This window comes from Heterocephalus glaber, unplaced genomic scaffold (assembly GCF_053883595.1).
Source record: "Heterocephalus glaber isolate CG9 unplaced genomic scaffold, H.glaber_assembly_v1.0 deba00001497, whole genome shotgun sequence".
NCBI classification, from domain to species: domain Eukaryota; kingdom Metazoa; phylum Chordata; class Mammalia; order Rodentia; family Bathyergidae; genus Heterocephalus; species Heterocephalus glaber.
In genome coordinates this window covers 41,827,644-41,847,420 of record NW_028258320.1, presented here as the reverse complement: position 1 = coordinate 41,847,420, position 19,777 = coordinate 41,827,644, and the positions used below count along the sequence as shown (strand labels likewise).

Genomic DNA, 19,777 nt, shown 5'->3' with positions numbered 1-19,777 from the left:
AAATTTAGTAAATCAGTTTCCAAAGATTACAGAAATCTTTATATAAAAAGGTTCCATTTTATTAGAGAATAATCACTTTACTAGCATAGGAAGTATCACAACACAGACTTAAGAGCAGCCAGTGACCCTTTGTATATTCTGAGACCAAATGTTTTGAGTTAAATATAAGGCAAAAAAAATCCCAGGTCAGCAATACTATGACTTCCTATTTTTAGAGTCCATGTAAATTCAGGATAAATGTTGATGTTGCATTCAAAAGTGCAGATAGTTCTTTTTATTGGTTATAGGACTTGTTAGGGACTCTATGATATTTTAAATACTATAATGCAAATTACCTGTCAAAATTCACCGGTTAGGACCTAACTATCTGAAAACTGTGAAGCTTGCCACTGAAATACCAATTTCATGTGAACTGTGTATCTTCTGGAATTGTGAGGAATTTGATCCCCAGGTTCTGTCTGGGCCCTTATATATAGTAAGACTGACAGTGAGCATCTGACACTCATTTTCTTAAGACACACTAGAAACACATTTCATCATTTCCTTGTCAGACTCATGATTTTCTGCTGCTTTTCTCATTTTTTAGTAAAAAGTAGTAGTTATAGGCTCTGAAGAAAATAAAGCATTTGGAGAAAAACTAGATTTTTGAGGCCTTTAGAAGCAGAGAAAACATTTATTCATTGTTATATTTAGTCATGTTGCCACATCTTTCCTCAGTTACAGATTGGGTATGTGGTAATTTAAAGCATATTTCACTTAGAAGTGAGAATGATGTTTCAAACAACCAACAATATTCAGACTGCCCGGGATTTAGCTCAATGGTTTCACTGCCTGCTGCGCAAGCACAAGGACTCGAGTTTGATCCCCGGTACCAAAAAAAAAAAAAATAGGGCCGGGGATTTAGCTCAGTGGTTTTGTTGCCTGCTGCACAAGCGCAAGGTCCCAAGTTCAATCCCTGGTACCAAAAAAAAATTCACAGATTGTTTTGTATTTCTTAAATTTTCTAAGGCTTCATTTGTCTTCCTTCACTACCATGAATAGCTATAAGCTATTCCTAATTATTCTAAAATATTCAATTATTCTTTTTTTTATAGGTTTTTTTTTTGGTACTGGAGATCGAACCCGGAACCTTGCACTTGTGAGGCAGGCTGCAGAACTATTGAGCTAAATCCCCAGCCCTTTAATTATTCTTTTTTATGCCTATTTTATCTGTTTTCTTTTTTTCTTGCAGTAAAATGTTATGACGGGATCTTACATTATAGTCTGTAAAATAATTTCCCAGAATATTATATATGTTGGTTAAACTACTGTGCCCTGTTGAGTGTAGCTCTGGCATAGCAGAAGGATGGTACCTCACTGTGGGATAATGTAGATACCTTATTCCTATGTGATGACCTTTTTTGGCGCAGGTCCATTTGCCTCTGCATAGATTTTCTTTAAACTAGCAAATATGAGGTTTTATTTATTAAAACCTCTGCACCATACTTATAATATATTCTACTTTTTGATTTGCTTTTGAGAGTGTATGTGGTACTGGGGTTTGAATCCAGGGCTTTTGCCTTGAGTTACATCATCCTCCCTGCATCCCCTTTTTAATTTTTTTTTTTATAGTGAGCCTTGTTCTCTGTTTAATTTCTTTTTCTTTCTTTTTTTTTTTTGGTACCAGGGATTGAACTCGGGACCTTGTGCTTGTGAGGCAAGTGGTGGAACCACTGAGCTAAATCCCCTGGCACCCTCCCTTTTTAATTTTTAACTTTGAAACAAGGTATTGCTAAGTTGCCCAGGCTGGGCTTGAACTGTTGATCCTCCTTCCTCAGACTCCCAGAATTCTGGGAATACAGGTGTGCACGACCATATTCAATTTGTGTCTTAAGTTTAAGGCACTTAGTTTGTACTTTTTGGGTTTTTTTTCTTTTTGTTTTTGTTTTTGGTACCGGGGATCGAACTCGGGACCTTGCGCTTGCGCAGCAGGTGCCAGAACTACTGAGCTAAATCCCTGGCTAGTTTGTACAGTTTTTAAAACCTCAGTGTAGTTTTAATTTCTCAGTTCATCATATGACCCACAGTTACTTCCTATGAATGAACTACTTAACTGTGGTCAAAGACATCACTATGTCTTTGTAACTTAGGGTGTTTGAGGTTCCTGCTTCCCTTTTATGACTGGGAGACTTTTAGATGTGGTTTATAGCATCATGTGTATGATCCTTATTCTATTTGTTTCTTTGTGCTGAGGACTGAACACATGGCCTGACACATGCTAGGCAAGCACTCGACCACTGAGCTGTATCCTCGACCCTGATCCTTATACTTCTAACAAAGTAATGATACCTTGGCTCTAAAGAAAAATATTAAATAATTTTTAGCTTTAAAAAAGTGAAAATCGTTAGAACAAAAAGGTAACTAAAAATAAAAGAAACATTGCAAAACATTTATTTTTCAATTTTTGTTTGATAAATGTTATCCATTTTTCTCTGATTTTTTGTTTGTTGGTTTGTTGGGTTTTTTGGGGTTTTTTTTTTGTTTTTTTGAGACAGGATCTTGCTATGTAGTTCAGGCTGGTCTTGAACTCACTATGTAACCCAGGCTGGCCTCGAAATCCTGGCAATCCTCCTGCCTCAGCCTTCTGAGTACTGGGATAACAGGCGTGCACCACTGCACACAGCTTTTGTATGTTTCTTTGTCTTGGTGTTTTTATTTTTTTCTTAGAGCTCAATTTTTTTCATAAAAGAAATTCTCATTGTAAGAGATTTAAATAATGTATAAAAAGACAAAAAGGAAAGTTGAAAACCTACTTTAGATTAACTAGAGATAACAGATTATTATTTTTATTAACATTCTTTCAGATATCTTTTTTTTGGGAGGGGATAGGGTCTCACTGTATAGTTCAGACTGGCCTTGGACTCACTATGTAGCCCAGGCTGGCCTCCAACTCACAGTGCTCCTCCTCCCTCAGCCTTGGGAATGCTGGGATTACTGGCAATGCACCATTATGCCTGACTTTTATATTTTCAATACAGATGAAATTTTCACCCAGCATTTCTGACTTAAAAAAAATTTTTTTTGGAAACAGGGTCTCACTATGCAGTTTAACTGGTCTTGAACTCACAGTGTAGCCCAGGGCTAGCCTTAAATTTGCAGTGATCCTCCTGTCTCAGCCTCCCAAATGCTGGGATTATAAGCATGCAGCATCATGCCCAGCTTGGAAATTTTATCATCTATCTATCTAATCTACCTATCTATGAGACAGGGTCCCACTGTAGTTCAGACAGACCTTAAACTCACTGTGGAGCCCAACTTACCTCAGATTTGTGGTGATGCTCCTGCCTCAGCCTCCCGAGTGCTGGGATTACAGATGTGCACCATGCCCACAGAGCTGGAAATTTTAAAGTATACTTTCCTGAAGAATTTTTAAAAATTACAGAAGTTGTTCTGCTGCCTGCCTCTCAAGTGCAAGGTCCCGAGTTCAGTCACCAGTACCAAAAAAAAAAAAAAAAATTACAGAAGTTGAATTGAGTTTTCTTTACAGCACATTGAAGAATGCCTTGTGCAGGATTGGGATGTAGCTCTGTGGTAGAGTCCTTGCCTGACATACACAGGCCCTGGGTTGGATCCCCAGCACTGCATAAAGAAAAAAGAATGTCTTTGCAGCATTGATCAGATACAGAACCCTTATTTAAATAAAAATAGATTCTTTCCCTTGTAAAGATCTCAAGCTACTGTTCTTAGTTATAACAGTATAACATAATAATTTCTTTTTGTTTCTTACCATATCTTCTGTGTACATTCCTTTTGTTTGAGAGAATGCCTCAAGGAATGAGAAAGAGGAGGGTTTTGAGGAGGAAGATGAACTTTCGAAAATTGATACTTATTTCTTTTCTAATTACAAAAATCCTGGGGTTAGCAGAGGTAGGAGTAAGGCCTGGGTGAGAGGAATCAATCTCCTCTCATTTCTGGTGGGTTGAAGGTAAATTCAACTCTCCTTACAACTTTGGAGAGTAAGAGGATTTTTGGTTTTGGGATAGAAAGGATAAGAGGTAAGGAAAAACTGTTCATCTCCATGCCCTTCTTCTAGTTGTCCTCTGACTTGAAACCCCTTGGTCAGTAGGTTTGATTAATCATCAAACCTAACGATTTGCTCTCCCTCTAGAATCAGTGCCCAAGACAGAGTAAGTGGTAATGGGAAGCAAGATCCCATCCTCTGGCTTAGGAAGGAAAATATAGCAATTGTGAAGGCAAATAAACAGGGAGGACTCACTTTTCCTTCATCCTGAGCAGTCTTCCTCTTAAAGCAGAGTAGGTCTGGCTGTTTGGGGGTAGTGCCTGATGAAGTGTTTTTATACATTTATATTTTCTCTTCATCATCCATAGAACTGAGATTTGAAAAACTGAAAAGCGCAGGTGTCCATTGAGAACTGATAGTGAAGGTCTCACTTTTCAAAAGTATGCTGAAAGAATCTGAGGAAAAAATAGCTTATCATCTGGTAATAGTGTTTTTTTTTTTGGTACCAGGGCTCGAACTCGGGTCCTTGTGCTTGCACAGCAGACAGCGAAACCACTGAGCTAAATCCCCAGCCCTGGTAATAGTGTTTTAACACATTTAAATTGACTGAAACTTGGAAGGAATGAATGCTACCTCTTTGGTATAGAAGCATTTTTATTTCATGCACCACAATTTAAATGTATTACAGAGATTTTACAAAATTGACCCCTTTCTATGGAATTTTTAGGTGCCCTTGTTTTAGAAAAATGTACCTTCATAACATTTGTTTACTTGATGTTCCAGAAAAATACATTGCTCTTTACTTCTGTAACTTCAATCATTGCTCAGTTTTGTTTTTATGCTATCTCCCTTCATCCCATATAGTTTGTCTTGTATAAAAGTTAGCAGATTTTTTATGGCACACACCTGTAATCCCAGCACTCAGGAGGCTGAGGCAGGATGATTGTTGTGAGTTCGACGCCAGCCTAGGATACCCAGTGAGTTGAGGACCAGCCTGAACTACATAGTGAGACCCTGTCTCAAAAAAACCCTAATAAGAATAAGAATAAGAATATAATAATAACAAATAAATAAAAGCAGATTTTATAGACCAGGGATGTAGTTCAGTGGTAGAGTATGTACTTAGCATGCCAAACACTCTGTTCAATCCCCAGTTCCACATAAACAAGCATCAAATAAACAAGAAACCTGTTAGGGTATAGTTCTGAGTCTGCAAGAAGTGATTGTTCTTATTCTATACATTTCTCAACTTTTTGCAGGGGTTTCTTTTATTTTGTTTTTAAGAAGGAGTTTTGCTGTGTTGCCTTGGCTGGCCTCAAACTCCTAGACACAAGCTATCCTGCTGCTTCAGCTGCTGAGTAGCTGAGACTACAGGCATGCATTACCATGCCCGGCTTTAAATACTGTACAGCATTGTAATTATCTGACTGCTCAAAAGAAAAAGATTGTGCCTGGATACTATCCTCAGAAATTCTGAGTTAATTGTTCTGAAGAGCAGCCTTAAGAGAGGAAGCAGGCATGAAGGATTTAATAATTTGCTGAAGCTAAGTGTGGTGGTGTGCACTTGTGTTCCTAGCTACTGAACAGGAGGAAGACTGAGGCAGGAGGATCACTTGAACCCAGGAGTTTGAGACAAGCCTGGGAAACATAGCAAGACCCCAACTCGGGGGAAAAAATTCATGATAACTTGCTGAAAATTATCCATTACTGTTATGAAAAGAAAATAGGAAGCTGGGTACTGTGGCATACTTGTAATCTCTACTTTTTGGCAGAGGTAGGAGGTTTACTGTAATTGATAAAGAGCTAAAATCTATCCTGGACTACATAATGAGACCCTGTCTCAGCCAAAAACAACCACCACCAAAACTAGGAATTGACTGCAGGTCTAAGTTCCTGGCTTTGCTTATTGGTTGTTTGGAACATATTTAGAATATTATAGTATTAAAATTTATCATTTCCTTAACAGGGATTTAAAAAAATCATGTAGTTTACTTTTACATATTATATTAAATCTTTTGGATACTTTTTCTAAAGGAATATATCTCCAACTTTATAAATAAAATTGCTAGGAAATGAAATCTGGTAGAATTTGCATGTTACTTTATGATACTTTACCTTTCCTAACATGACACTCATATTCTATTATGTGAAGCTCTCTGAAGGACAGTCCTTGAGTTTTTAAAGGAAAAGGTGATTAGAGGAAGGTACAGCACATGTTCCCTATCTTATAACATTGGAGAAGTAAAAAAATGATTTTCATAATTAATTGTGAATTAATAAAAGTGCCAGATTTTTTTGAGGGGGCAACATCTTACTAAGTAGTTCAGGCTGGCCTTGAGTTCACTTTGTAGCCCAGGCTGGCCTCAAACTCATGGCCATCCTCCCTGCCTCAGCCTCCTGAGTGCTAGGATTAGAGGGATCATCACACCCACCTCCAAAATGCCACTTTTTATTTTGGACATATAAAAGTGTGGGATTAGCTGGCCTCTGAAGTGAGATAGTTTTTTTTTTCCCCAATTGTTTTTTGTTGTTGTTTGTTTTTGCTGTGTTAGGGATTAAATCCAGGGCCTCATGTATGCTAGACAAGTACTCTGCCCCTTGATTATATCTCCAGGCCCTGGGATAGTTTTACTAATTAGTTTTTTGTTTTTATTTTTGGGGTTTTTTTGTCTGTGTGTTTTTTGAAATTTTTTTTTTTTTTTTTTGAGACAGGGTCTCACTATGTAATACAGCTCACTATGTGGCCTCGAAATCACAGTGATCCTCCTACCTCAGCCTCCTGAGTGCTGGGATTACAGGAGTGTGCCACCACACCCGGCTATAATTATATTTTAAAGTATGAACTTATAAAACTAATGTATTTATTGTGTGGTACTGGGGATTGAACCCAGGGAGCACTGAGCTACATCCCCAGCTCTTTTTACATTTTTAGTTTTTGTAATGGGTCTTGCTAAGTTGGTCAGGCTGGCCTTGAATTTAGGATCCTCCTGCCTCAGCCTCCCAGGTAGCCGGGAATTATAGGCATGCGTCAGTGCATCTGGAGTAACTGATTTTTTACAGTCTAACTTACCTATAACTCTGTTCTCCAGCCTTATTCTTAGAGCCCCTATCCCCTGTTCATCAGGTCCTGTGCAGTGGGCAAAGTGGGACACAGCCTCAGATTTCTAAAACATTTAACTCAATAAAACCAAGTGTGCCTTGCAGTTTTTGAAACCTTGTATCTTACACTATACTTAAAAGATTGCTAGCTGACAAGAACAGTTTAAAAATAGCAGACCATGGACAGGTGACAAAATATCACACTGGTAGCACAGACTGCATTAACAAAAATCACCAGATGTCACACACTTGATTCTGCTTTCACAGCTGATTAAACAGCAGCTTTGGTTGGACAAATGGAGAGAAAAGAAGTGACCTCATCTGAATTGGAAATTAGTTTGTATTTTGCTGTTGTATATTTTTTTCTCTCCTCTAAAATCCGTTAATAAGTATAAAACTTAAGTCATACAATAAATAATTATAACATATACCAACTCCTCATGATGTAATCATTATGTACTGCTACATGTACTGATAAAAATTTGAAAAATTACAAAATGATTTCAGTCTTGGAAAAGAAACCTCAAATATTCATTCCCTAAACTGGAAGAGTAGTGCACAAACCAAAACATTAATTGTGCTTGTTTTTGGTGATCTTATATTTTTTCTTTTCTTTTTTTTTTTGGTGATCTTATTTTCTTCATCTTTTCCATATTGTCTTAATTTTTCTTCAATGAAAATATATTGTACCACATAATCTTAATTTTTGAAGACACAAAGAAACTCTAAAGAAGATATAAGTGATTTTACAAACAATTGCATTTAGTTGGAGGGAAAAATTATATTTAGATTATGCTTCTATTTGTCTGACAATGACCCAGATTAGTTAGTTAGGTAGTTTGTTTTTGAGAAAAGGTCTATCTACATAGGTCTATGTAGACTGGCCTAGAATTTGAGGTGATCCTCTTGCCTCAGCCTCCTGAATTTCGGTGTTATAGGCATGCACCACAACATCCAGCTAGAGTTTCTTAAAAAAAAAAAAGTCTTAATCTTAACTTTTTTCCTCTGGTACTGGGGATTGAATCCAGAGTCTTTGCACTGAGCTACATCCTTATCCCTTTTAAAACTTTTTATTTTTTATTTTGAGACAGGAATTTGCTCATTGGCTAAGTTGGTCAGGCTCAGCTCAAATTTGCCTCAGACTGCCAGTAGCTGGGATCACAGGTGTGTGCCATCGCACCCCACTTGTTAGCTTTTATCCAGAGGTCCTTTGAAGTCAAATAGAATTAGGAAGAATACTAGGAAAGGTCAAAACGTGCTCTGCTTTTCAACAATTAGTGATGCCTTCCATCTGCAAAATACTGCCTATAGCTCTTGTTTTGCCTCTTAAGAAAGATTGAATTGGAAGTACTCAGTATCGGATAGAGAATGATAATTTAGAAAACAACTCAACTTCCTTTCAGTTTCATCTTTCCAAGCTGAAAAGTTCTAATACCTCTTGAAAAGGGTCAAAAAAGATCCCTGTATGTATGTTTACATTCTGGAGGACTGAAAAGATGCCCCTTTAAGTTTGGGGTACTTCCAGAGACATACAAAAACTTATTTTTAGTCGGTATAAACTACATAATTCTTTACTGTAAATGTAGAAACAGGAAACAGAATAAATGAGGATCAGCTAAATTTAGGCTTACTTGATTTCCTTGATAACCCTTTATTATTCTGGTAATACTAGAGAACATAGTGGGATTTTTAGGAACCATACCCTTCTCTAAATATTCTTTGGTTAAAGATTGAAAAGAGCACTTACGTCTTAAAGTTGTAATGGGTAGTGATTTTTAAGTAGTTTTTCCAGTGAATACTATTAAATTTGAATTCCATATGAAGCTAGTTTAAAGTAAGTCACATCTAGTTTTTATGGACATTAGTATTTGGTGGCCAGGAATCCAAATGAAGTTGTGATTATCAGGAAGTAATGGAGAAAACACTGATACAGCTAATTGAATCCAGAATGTAAATTCTTTCTACTGAATCTTTGGTGACAAATTTTTCTGTAATGGTTTCTGATCAAGGCAGTAGTAGGAGGTAGCGTTCCTTGCATTTTGATATATACTGTAATTTTCAGGGACTCTGAAATGACATAAAAATATAAGGCTTATGGAACAATTATATTCATGGATATATTAAATGGGTCTTTCTAACAATGGAGAATTTCTAATTAGCTTCTGGTAAATATAAAAGATTTTATGAAGTTTATAAAAAAGTAGCCATGGTTTTTCTATAGAAAAATAAATAATATATTCTGAAAAAGAGTTTGATTATATTTAAAATGCTAGTAAAATAGTCTCCGTAAAACTATAGAAGGGTGTAATATTTTTGTTCCAGTAGGGTTTAAAGTAATAAAAACTAAAAAAATTTTTATTGATATCCCTGGAGTACTTAACAATAAAATTAGAACAGTTTTGTAAGAATCCATCAATTGGTGATGACTTTCCCAGTCTTACACACACACATTAATACAAGTCATACACGTTTTTTGGGGGAGACAGGTTCTCACTATGTAGTTCAGGCTATCTTGAACTCGTGACAGTCCTCCTGATTCAGCCTCCCAAGCTGCTGAGATTATGGCGTGTGCCACCGTGCCCCACACAAGTGATGCACTTTTGAGAGTTTTAATTTTTTTTCACTAACTCTTAGTATGAAATGATCTTTCACAATTTGTCATGGCATGTGTGCCTCCAAGAAACTAGATGGCCTTATTTAGGCAAAAAAAACATGATTTGTCTAGGAATTCATAATCCCCCCCCCTTTTTTGTTGTTGTTTTTTGAGGCAGGGTCTCCCTTTGTAGTTCAGGCTGGCCCTGAACTCACCATGTAGCCCAGGCTGGCCTCAAGGAAGTGATCCTCCTGCCTCAGCTTCCTGAGTGCTGAGATTACAGGCGTGCATTACCACACCGGGCTTTCCCCCTTTTTATTGAAGCAACTGCTTTCTTCTACCCTCTGTGATACTTTTCTTTTGGGCCAGAAGAATTTAACAATACTGTTTACTTCCAGTCTCCAGTAAGTTTAATGCCAAATGATGACTGATTCTTTTGCAATTATATATAAAACTATGTATTTGTTGTGAAAGTCACTTACTGTATCTCCAGTTTCTCTGTACCACTTTCCTCCAAAATACGGATCACATTTATTTATTCAAGCAGTGGCTGCAGAATAAAATTAACGTTTTCCTGAGAATTTCATAAAAAAAGCCAATTGCACATGAAAACCTTACTGAGCCAAATTCATAGATACTAGCTTTGCACACTGGTTACTGTTTCAATGACTTTTATTTTATAAAAAATAAAACAAACTTTCTTAACAAAATAAGAGAATACCAATAGTTAATACACTATATATTACTGTCTTCAAAGTAGTTACTCAGAGTGTAAGACAGACAAAAAAGAGTCTTATAAAGAAGAAACAGATGATAGCACAAAAGTTTCTTTTCAACAAACTACATAAATTAGTATAAATACAAATCAGCTTGTATGTTAAAATATTTTTGAAACAACAAAAATAGGTAATTTGGTGAAATATTTGAACTCCTCTCTTCTCCTTATTTATCTCTCTTCTCCCTATTTTGCTTTTTATTTGTATGTATACACAATATATATTGTATTGAAGAATTGGTTGAGAGATCTTACTAAGTATGTTTGCTGCCCCATGTAAGACTCTAATTTTTATTTTTATTTTTATTTTTTTTTGGTACTGGGGATCGAACTCGGTTCCTTGTGCTTTTAAGGCAGGCGCCAGAACCACTGAGCTAAATCCCCGGCCCCTAGACTCTGATTTTTAAAAAAACACTTCTACCTCTTTTTCTCAAATAGTAAATGAAAAAACATTAGATGTCTGCATTTTTCACTTTTACCCCTGGCGGCCATTAATTGAAACATCTGATTTCAATTTGTCAACTTACAGACCAAGAGTTGCCAAACTTTGTGAAGGGCTAAAGACCAAATATTTTAGGGCTTCCAGGCCACATGGCCTCTGTCACATATTATTCCTTGTTTTTCTTTGGATTTGCAACCCTTAAAAAGTGTAAGAATAATTCTTAGCTCAGAGGCATACAAAAACAGGAAGCTGGCTGATGTGGGCAGAAGTTTGCAACGTGTTATAGACAGAAGGATAAAGGTCTGGAAATTACCATTATGCCCAAATTCGTAGAACTACTTAGTGGTAAGAGTGGCATAAGAACTAGATTTTAGGCCAGTCATTTTTCTCCACTATATCTGTTACATAAATTTTACCATCTTTCTTCCAGTTGCCATTCTGATAATTATGCTACATATTATCTTTTTATTCTCTCTAAGCTTTATCTACTTTGAATTATTTTTGTGCTTGAATTTGAAGGGCAGTGTGAATGGTTGTTTAAATAAAATGCTTAATCCAGGGAGTTGGCATGTTTAAATCAGAATGTGGGTGATAATGTAAATTATCTATTTAGACTGTTACTGTGGAAGCTTTTTTTGTTTTGTATTTTGTGTTGGGACATTGGCTTTGTTTTAAGACTTTCCATATATATATTTTTTTTATTTAAAAACTGTTGCTGCCTTGGCCTTTGATAACATTGTTTTAAATTAATTTGTTGTAACTTTTTGTAATGTGTATATTTTACAGTGTATTTGAAATGATTACATTGAGCATTCTTTGTGCTTAAAATAAAATTATTTTATTTTTTAGGACGCATGGGAATAAATTTCCATCATCCTGGAACAGATAATATTATGGCACTTAACAGTAAGTCTTCATATGAAATATTCTGTAAAATCAGCAAATTTGCAAATGTCATTTCCACTTTTCTAAATTAATTGTTCAGTACTTTTCAGTGTTTCACTGAGCATAGAATAGATCATTATTCTATACCAGTGATTCTCAAAGTGTGATCTCTGGACCAATAGCATCAGTGTCACTATGGAACTTATTAAAAAATGCATAATCTCAGTCCTTTCTAGATCTACTGAGTTAGAAACATTAAGGATGGGGTGCAGAAATCTGTGAATTAAAAGTCTTACAGGTGATTCTGATGTCAGCTAAAGTTTGGAAATTGCTGCTTCTTACCACAGTTGGTAAACTATAGCCTTGTAAGCCAAATCTGGCCTAATGACTGTTGTTTTTTTTTAATAAATAAAGTTTTATTGGCCCACATCCATTCATTGATGGGTGGGTTGTCTGTGGCTACTTTTGTACTTCAAAGACAGAGCCTAGAAGGCCTAAATTATTTGGTGTTTTGGTACAGAAAATGTTTGCCACCCTTTTGTTCTACAGTATATTAGAGTGGGGTAATGAAAGAAGGAGGCAAAGGGAGAAAGGAGTGGGATAACAAATGTGAATGAATGAATCACCTAATTTAAACATAACTGAAAATTTTCTCTTTGTGGTGAATAGCTGACATTTGTTTCAAGCTGGGTATCCAGGAGTCTCTCATTAGGGAAATTTGCATGTTATAGGTGTCAACAGCTTTGCAGAAAGGAGATAGTTTTGTCAATATAATTCTTGGATTAAATTCTAGAGCAACAAAAATATTATTAACTAGAAAATCATTGTATTAATTAACACTGGAAGAAATAACTTGGCTAGCATCAACTCTCCTTTCTAGTGTCTGTAGACCAAATAGTTTTGCAGAAGCATTCTTTAGACAGAAATTCTCCATTGCCAGAAGGACTGACCTACATAAGCCATTGAATGTAGCAGGACTGAAATTTTTTCCTGTATTGAGTGATATCACATTGTCCTCTCTCATCCTTAAAGATATGTAAGCTAAGTCTCAATATACATGGGAAACAAGACATATCACATAAATCATCTAAGGTTGTGTACAATATTATTCCCTTTCCTTTTATTTTCTTTTCTTTTTTTCAGTGCTTGGAGTTGAACCCAGGGGCTTTGAACTGAGCTACATCCCAGGCCTTTTTATTTTATATTTTGAAAAGGGTCTCCTTAGGTTGTTCAGGCAGGACTTGAATTCATGATCCTCCTGTCTAAGCTTCCCAAATGCTAGGAATGTATGTGGGTGCCACAAAAGGTCAATTTTCCTTTTTATTCCTTAAGGAAGTTGGAATGCCATTGGAGTTCCCTAAAACAGATTTCAGGTTATCTCCAGAACTTATATTCACAGTTGCTTGGATCTGACATGCAGCCTGCTTTACCAGTGAGCACTGCTGAGAAACACATTGACAGTGCTTGCTGATGCAGGTCCTAATCTACTCTATGGATTTGTTTTCTATGTAACTACAGTACTCTCCTTTCCAGGGTGGGGGAGGGTACTGGGGGTGGGTGGGTCTTGGAGACAATAAAGCTTCCAAAACTATCCACCTCTCATTTTCTAATTTTTTTAAAAGTTTTTTTGAGAGGGGTTTTGTTTTGGTTTGGTCTTTTGAGACAAGGCCTCACTATGTAGTCCAGTCTGGCCTTGAACTCACTATGTAACACAGGCTAGCCTCAAACTCACGGCAATCCTTCCTCAGCCTCCTGGTTGCTGGGATTACAAGTGTGTACCACCATGCCTGGCTCTCATTTTCTAATTTCTAAAAAGAAGGTCATTTTGCATTTAGATTATAATACTTCTAATTTCTGTCTAATGGGATGAGAATTAATAAACATGTTGAACTTGTTGAGATTCAGCAATATGTGTGAAAAGACTTCAGTTAGATACTGGAATTTAGAGATGAAGAAAAAAACCAGGAGCATTAGGCAGGAGGATCGCTGCAAGTTTAAGGCCATCCTGGGCTGCATAATGAGTTAAAGGCTAGCCTGAACTAACTAGTAGACCCTATTTCAAAACAAACAAAAAAATAGTATGGTATTGTATCTGCCTGACGCAATTAGAATTTATCTAAGAAAATAGCTAATTTGAGTTGATGTGAGTCTCCTGGAAGGGGGAGAGGCTATAATTTGTGATTTTTCTGTGTATAAAATGAAGCTAAAAGATTTTTCAAAAAGGTTTTGATTATCTTTGATTTTCTTCAATTCTCTGCTTTTAAATAGAGGTTTCATTTAAGTGCGTTCCATTTTGTACCTGTTGCTTAAATCTCTTTTAGCCTCAATTTCCTCATCTATGAGAGAACGGGACTGATTAGGTAATCTTAATGACTACTTTTAGCATGTAGATGCGGTGTTGCTGTGATTTTTCTGGGTAAAGTACCAGAAAGGTCATTTTGCTGATATATATATATATCTGATGGTGATGAACTCTGCAGAGTTGCAACATGATGGCAGATAGGGGAGTGCATCAATTTTCAAATGGTTCTGTTGATGATTCCCAAGGTTGAAGAACTTGTTGGCTCCTCAAAATAAAGCATAAAAACAACCAGAGTTTGACATTTGCATTTCCTGCTGTCTTAGTCATTTTCCTTGTTGCTGGGACAAAATACCTAATACCTAGTAGTTAGAGGAGAGGTTTATTTTTGCTCATGTTTTAAAAGGTGTTTTTGTTTGTTTGTTTCTTTTGTTTTGTTTTGTTTTGTTTGTTTGTTTGTTTCATTTTTGAGACCGAGCCTTGCTATGTAGCCCAGGCCTGCCTCACAATCACAGCAATCCTTCCTTGGCCTCCATAGTGCTTGGATTACAGGCATGTGCTACCACACCCAGCTACACTATATAGTCTGCATGGGTGGAGGCATGGTAGCAGTGCCTAGGGTATAACCCTTTAGGTGAAGCTCCCAGTGACTCCTTCTGACCAGACTTCACTTCCCAACATCACATGTAGCTGTATCGACCCCATAATCTGATCACCTTCCACAAGCCCTGCCTGTGAGCATGTGAGGCTCTTGAGGGACATCTAGATATGAACAGTAACACCAATGACTCTTTTAGAGTTGTCTCCAATTTGAGATGATCGTAATCCTGCTTAGGAGGTACTTGTGGAACCTGCAGGCTTTGACAGATTTATGCACTGTGATGCAGCTTTTCTTCCCTTTTGTGTAATTGAGCCCAGATCATCTAGTGACATATATGTAGCACATGCACAAACACACTGGTGTATTTTTTGTATTCTTTTTTTTTTTTTTGGTACCGGGAATTGAACTTGGGTCCTTCTACTTGCGAGGCAGGCGGTGGAAGCACTGAGCTAAATCCCTGGCACTTTTTGTATTCTTTTTTGTCTTCTATTTGTTGGCCCAATAGTTAATGTCCTGTAACTGGTCTATCATCTTTCCTTTTCCACCACCTTCATATAGGAATAACTGAGATGAATTCAGAATTTTATGAATCCAGAATTTGTGATTATTGGAAGGTACTAGATTCAAGTTGAACTGTCTTTTCAGGAAAGAAGGGTCTAAGAAAATTTAGGAGAACTGAGGCAATATTTAAATTTATATCAAAATGAAATGTGTTGTAATCTTTTCTTTCTTATCCTTTTTTACTATGCAAAATGTTTCCTTTTTACTCAAAGCCTGCATTCACTGAATTCAAAAATCTTTTATCCTTCTTTCACTTTCTTTTTTTCTTTTTTCTTTCCCTTTGAGTTAGGGTTCCCCTGCATAGTTCAGGCTGGCCTCAAACTCTCAGTTATCCTCCTGTCTCAGCCTTCTGAGTGTTGGGATTACAGGCATGTGCCACCACGTCCAGCATTCTTTCACTTTCTTCACCTCACCAAAACCTGAATCTCTCTGTTCTCAGCTCTCTTCACCGGGATGGGAAAGAGGTGTCATGGTGAGCTTTCTCACTTGCCAGTATTACATTCCAACTTTTAAGAGGCAAATTTCTTGGGGTTTTTTTTTTTTTTTTTGGTGTTTTATTTAGTACATGTGTTCCAGTTATACTTTGCACTGAGAATCACCACTCCAGATGTTACCTGGAGGACAAAAAATGAAGCTTAGTAGAGGACAATAGTATATGTGCTGCCTAAATGAGCACAGGAGAGGAGAATATCAGCTGGAGAGGATATCAGCTGTGGAAAACAAGTAGGAAATAGGAGTAAACTTGTAGACACTTGAGTATGAAAAGACTGGCAGGATTTGTATAAGGCCAGAGACAACTGAGTTTTCCTGTTCAAGATTGTGAATCTAGAATTAACAGGCCAGCTTTTGGGATGGAACCTAAGAGAGACAATTAAATTTTGGTTCTTCTCCAAAATATTAGGTTCTCAAGTATTGTAGAATATAAAAAGGGAGGTACAGGGAAGGAACTCTAATCCACCAATAAAACCTGCTACTTGTCAGTATTTCCAAGATATTGTTCTCAAACTGTGCTCTTTCCACTAAAATAGGTAATATATTTTTTCTTTCTAGTAATTATGAAAATTGCTTTTTCTTTACCCTTACACCAAAACCACTAGAAGTTTGCATAATATATTTTTATTTTTCTTGATGGGAAAAGAAGAAGGCTGCTGAGAATACTACCTACATATATACTACTAGATTCATCAGCTGGGTTTTTCTAACACTAATAGTGGCATGTGGTTTTGTTTTTGCTTTTATAATGTAGCCTTTTATAGAACTGATACCTGACTTGATTTTTCCTTGATTATGTTGGTCCTCAGAAAAGGATATCTGTAGCTCCATGATTGGCCCAAGTGAATCAAATTTATGGTCAAATTAATGTTCAAGTGAGTTTACCTGGTGTGAGTTTTAGAGTAGCGATACTGCTATCAAGTGTGTCCACTTTCTTTTTCCAAGTAGAAAATAGACTGAGGAAAACAGGTAAATAACAGAAAGTTGCATGATGAGTACAAACCTGCAAACACAGGAGTAGTGTGGCTTAATGGATAGATATCTTTCAGCATATCTTTCACAGGAGACATCTTCCAAGCCAGCTGGAAGGCAAGTGAAACCTGATGATACAGCAATGAATTAGCCGAACCAGGAGAAGTATTTTCTGGAGAAAGGCAGATCTGATTTCACCTCATACAAGCTCTATAATCTTAGGCCATATTCTTAACTCATCTTTCCCTTGGGTTTCTTTGCCTTTAAAATGGAGACAGCTAGGCATCGTGGCACACGCCTGTCATCCAGCACTGGGGAGTCTGAGGCAGGAGGACAGCAATGAGTTCAAGGCCAGCCTAAACTACCTAGTGAGACCCTGACTCACCCCCAATACACACACAAACAAACAGACAAATAAAAATGGAGATAATGAGCTGGGCAGGGTGGTGCACACCTGTAATTCCAGGTGAATTGAAGGAGGCTGGGGCAGGAGGATAGCAAGTTCAAGTCCTATCTGGGCAACTTAATGACTTAGCAAGATCCTGTCTCAAAAAAGGCTGTATTAGAGCACCCCTGGGTTCTATTTCTAGTACTGCAAAACAAAAAAAGAGAGATAAAGATCACTACAGTAGCTATACATAAATCTTATAAAATTTAGCATAGTGCCTGATTTGTAGATAATTATCTTGTGAGCTGCTATTGTGGTTGCTTGTATCAGCTTTATTGATACTAAGATCTTCCTTCTTTTGTATATCAGATTTCTAAATGAGTTTATCTTACATTGTTTATACATAGACATTTTCCTTATGGAATTTAAGAACACACACCTGTAAATCATCTTGAAGCCTAGACTGGCCATACTGGAATAGATTCCCTTCTGTTTTTGTGTGAATCTTTTTCTCTGGATGAGATACTTTCTACCTGTCACTTTGGAATGTATACCTTCACTGGGGCCAGCAGTCCTCCTATACACTATTTGGAATGCAGAATGATACAGCCACTTTGGAAAACAATTTGTCCTTAATTTGAAAAATTAAACACATCTTATGCTGCAGAAATTCTCCAAGGAATCTACTCAAGATGGAAAATGAAAACACGTGCATACAAAGACAGGTATAAATGTTTATAGCAATATGATTATAATATCCCCAGGGTAAATGATCCAAATGTCCTTCAACTAGAGTTTGATAATTTGTAGAATAGCCATACAATGAAATACAATTTGGCAATAAAAAGGAATGAACTGTTATTACATGCACCAATATCAGTGACTCTCAGAATAATAATACTGTTAAAAAATAGTAAGCTAGGCCAGGTATGGTGGCGCATGCCTGTAATCCCAGCACTTGGGAGGCTGAGGCAGGAGAATTGCCATAAGTTCAAGGTTAGCCTGGGCTACATAGTGAGTTCAAGGCCAGCCTGAACTGCATGATGACCCTGTCTCAAAAAAAAAAAAAAGCGAACAATTATATACTAAATGATTCCATTAATAAGAAATACTAGAAAAACTACAGTGACACAAAATACAACAACTTCAAGAAGTAATACTGGCCCCTTTTTTTCAGAGGATAAAAGTGAGTGCTTAGATCTTAGAGGAGGAGTTGTGGCATCTAGTTATGCAAGTCTCTAATCGACAACTGCAGGGTTATAAAATCCTCTCTGCTACCTCATTGCTTTCATAAGATGCCAGTGAGGTAAAGTACATATACAGACAAAATATTATTACTGCTACATTTGGGAAGTGAAGGCATAATCTTATTCAGAGAAGATACTGCCAGAGAGTAATATTTTTTTTCAGATAGTAGCTTTATAAATAACAGAGGTTTGATATTATTTAAATTAAAAGTTTTCATGCCATTTCTTTCTGAGCTCTTTCACCTTATAATTAAGAGTCTATTCCAAGTTATAAGAGGTGAATAAGATATCTGAAATGCCACTTCTCCTGCCCCGGGGTAGGGGGAGAGATGATTATTTATTCTTACTCTTTCTTATTGGAGTGTCTAAAACAAAATCTGGGTAATTTGAAGACTTAAAATTTTAATGTCAGCAAAAAAACTAAAAAGACATTGACCTGCTGGAGAAGCACTGAGGTCATTGATTGTTAAAGAAATTTATAATAGCTGATGCACCAAGATACTTGGGATTTTGTATTAGGCCATCTTCTACACTTTTCCTCTTATTGATGCCCTGAAATATTTCACGAAGTATTGCTTTTATTCGTTTGAACTGAGGGCTGCCTGTGCATTTGTTGAACTCAAAGAGGAAATGTGTGTGACACTGGTATGAATGTTTGTGTTGGCAGACTCCTGCAGAGCCTCTCTTCTCCCTCCCTTTCATGCTTTGCTGTGTATGAGCTCCCTGGGGAGAGACTCAGCTGGGAGGAAGTGGCAGGGAGGGAACAGAGCACATGATGCATCTATGCCAGAAGGTGAAGAGAATTAGCTTTGCTAGAATTCCAAGTGGAATTTTCCAAAATTTGAGGAGCACATTGTTATTTTTGTTCACTGTGAATGGATATAAATAAATAATTTCTTAGCAGTACAATAAGACAGTGAAGGAATTATTTTGAAGTTCTCAGATTGAAGACATTTTCTTTGAGATATTGAATTTATTAAGACAAGGTTCAGTGCTGCTCTTTTATTTTTTTCTTATTCTTTCTCTCTTTCCCTCCCTCCCTCTGTTCTCTAGACAGGGTCTGGCTAGTAGTCCAGGTTGGCCTGAAACTTGCTGTGTGGTCCAGACTGGCATCAAGCTTATGATCGTCCTCAATCGTCTGAATGCTGGGATTATAGGAATGCACTGTCATGCCCAGCTCAGTGCTGCTCCTTCTATCTGAATAGATTTAGAAGTAAATTAATATACAATTGTGATATGAGTATATTATAAATGAGGGCTAACTGAAATGAAAAATAGCAATTGGAGGGATAATGTTCTGTGACTTTAAAATACTCCTTAGGGATTTTTTTGGACGAATGCTATACATGAATGTAGTAAACAGCCTAAGAGATGTTTTATTTATTTATTTATTTATGTACCAGGGATCGAACTTGGCACCTTG

General features: G+C 36.9%; 1 protein-coding gene across 9 annotated transcripts in view; it reads left to right on the top strand.

Moving 5' to 3' along the window:
- The window catches only part of Cpeb3 (cytoplasmic polyadenylation element binding protein 3), a 212,148-nt gene that overhangs the window by 75,720 nt on the left and 116,651 nt on the right, over positions 1 to 19,777 (top strand). For all 9 annotated transcript variants that reach the window (XM_021253046.2, XM_087185572.1, XM_013069855.3 and 6 more), the window contains one exon: positions 11,759 to 11,815. In XM_021253046.2, coding sequence (XP_021108705.2) covers positions 11,759 to 11,815 — 57 coding nt within the window. The remainder of the gene's footprint in view (positions 1 to 11,758; positions 11,816 to 19,777) is intronic.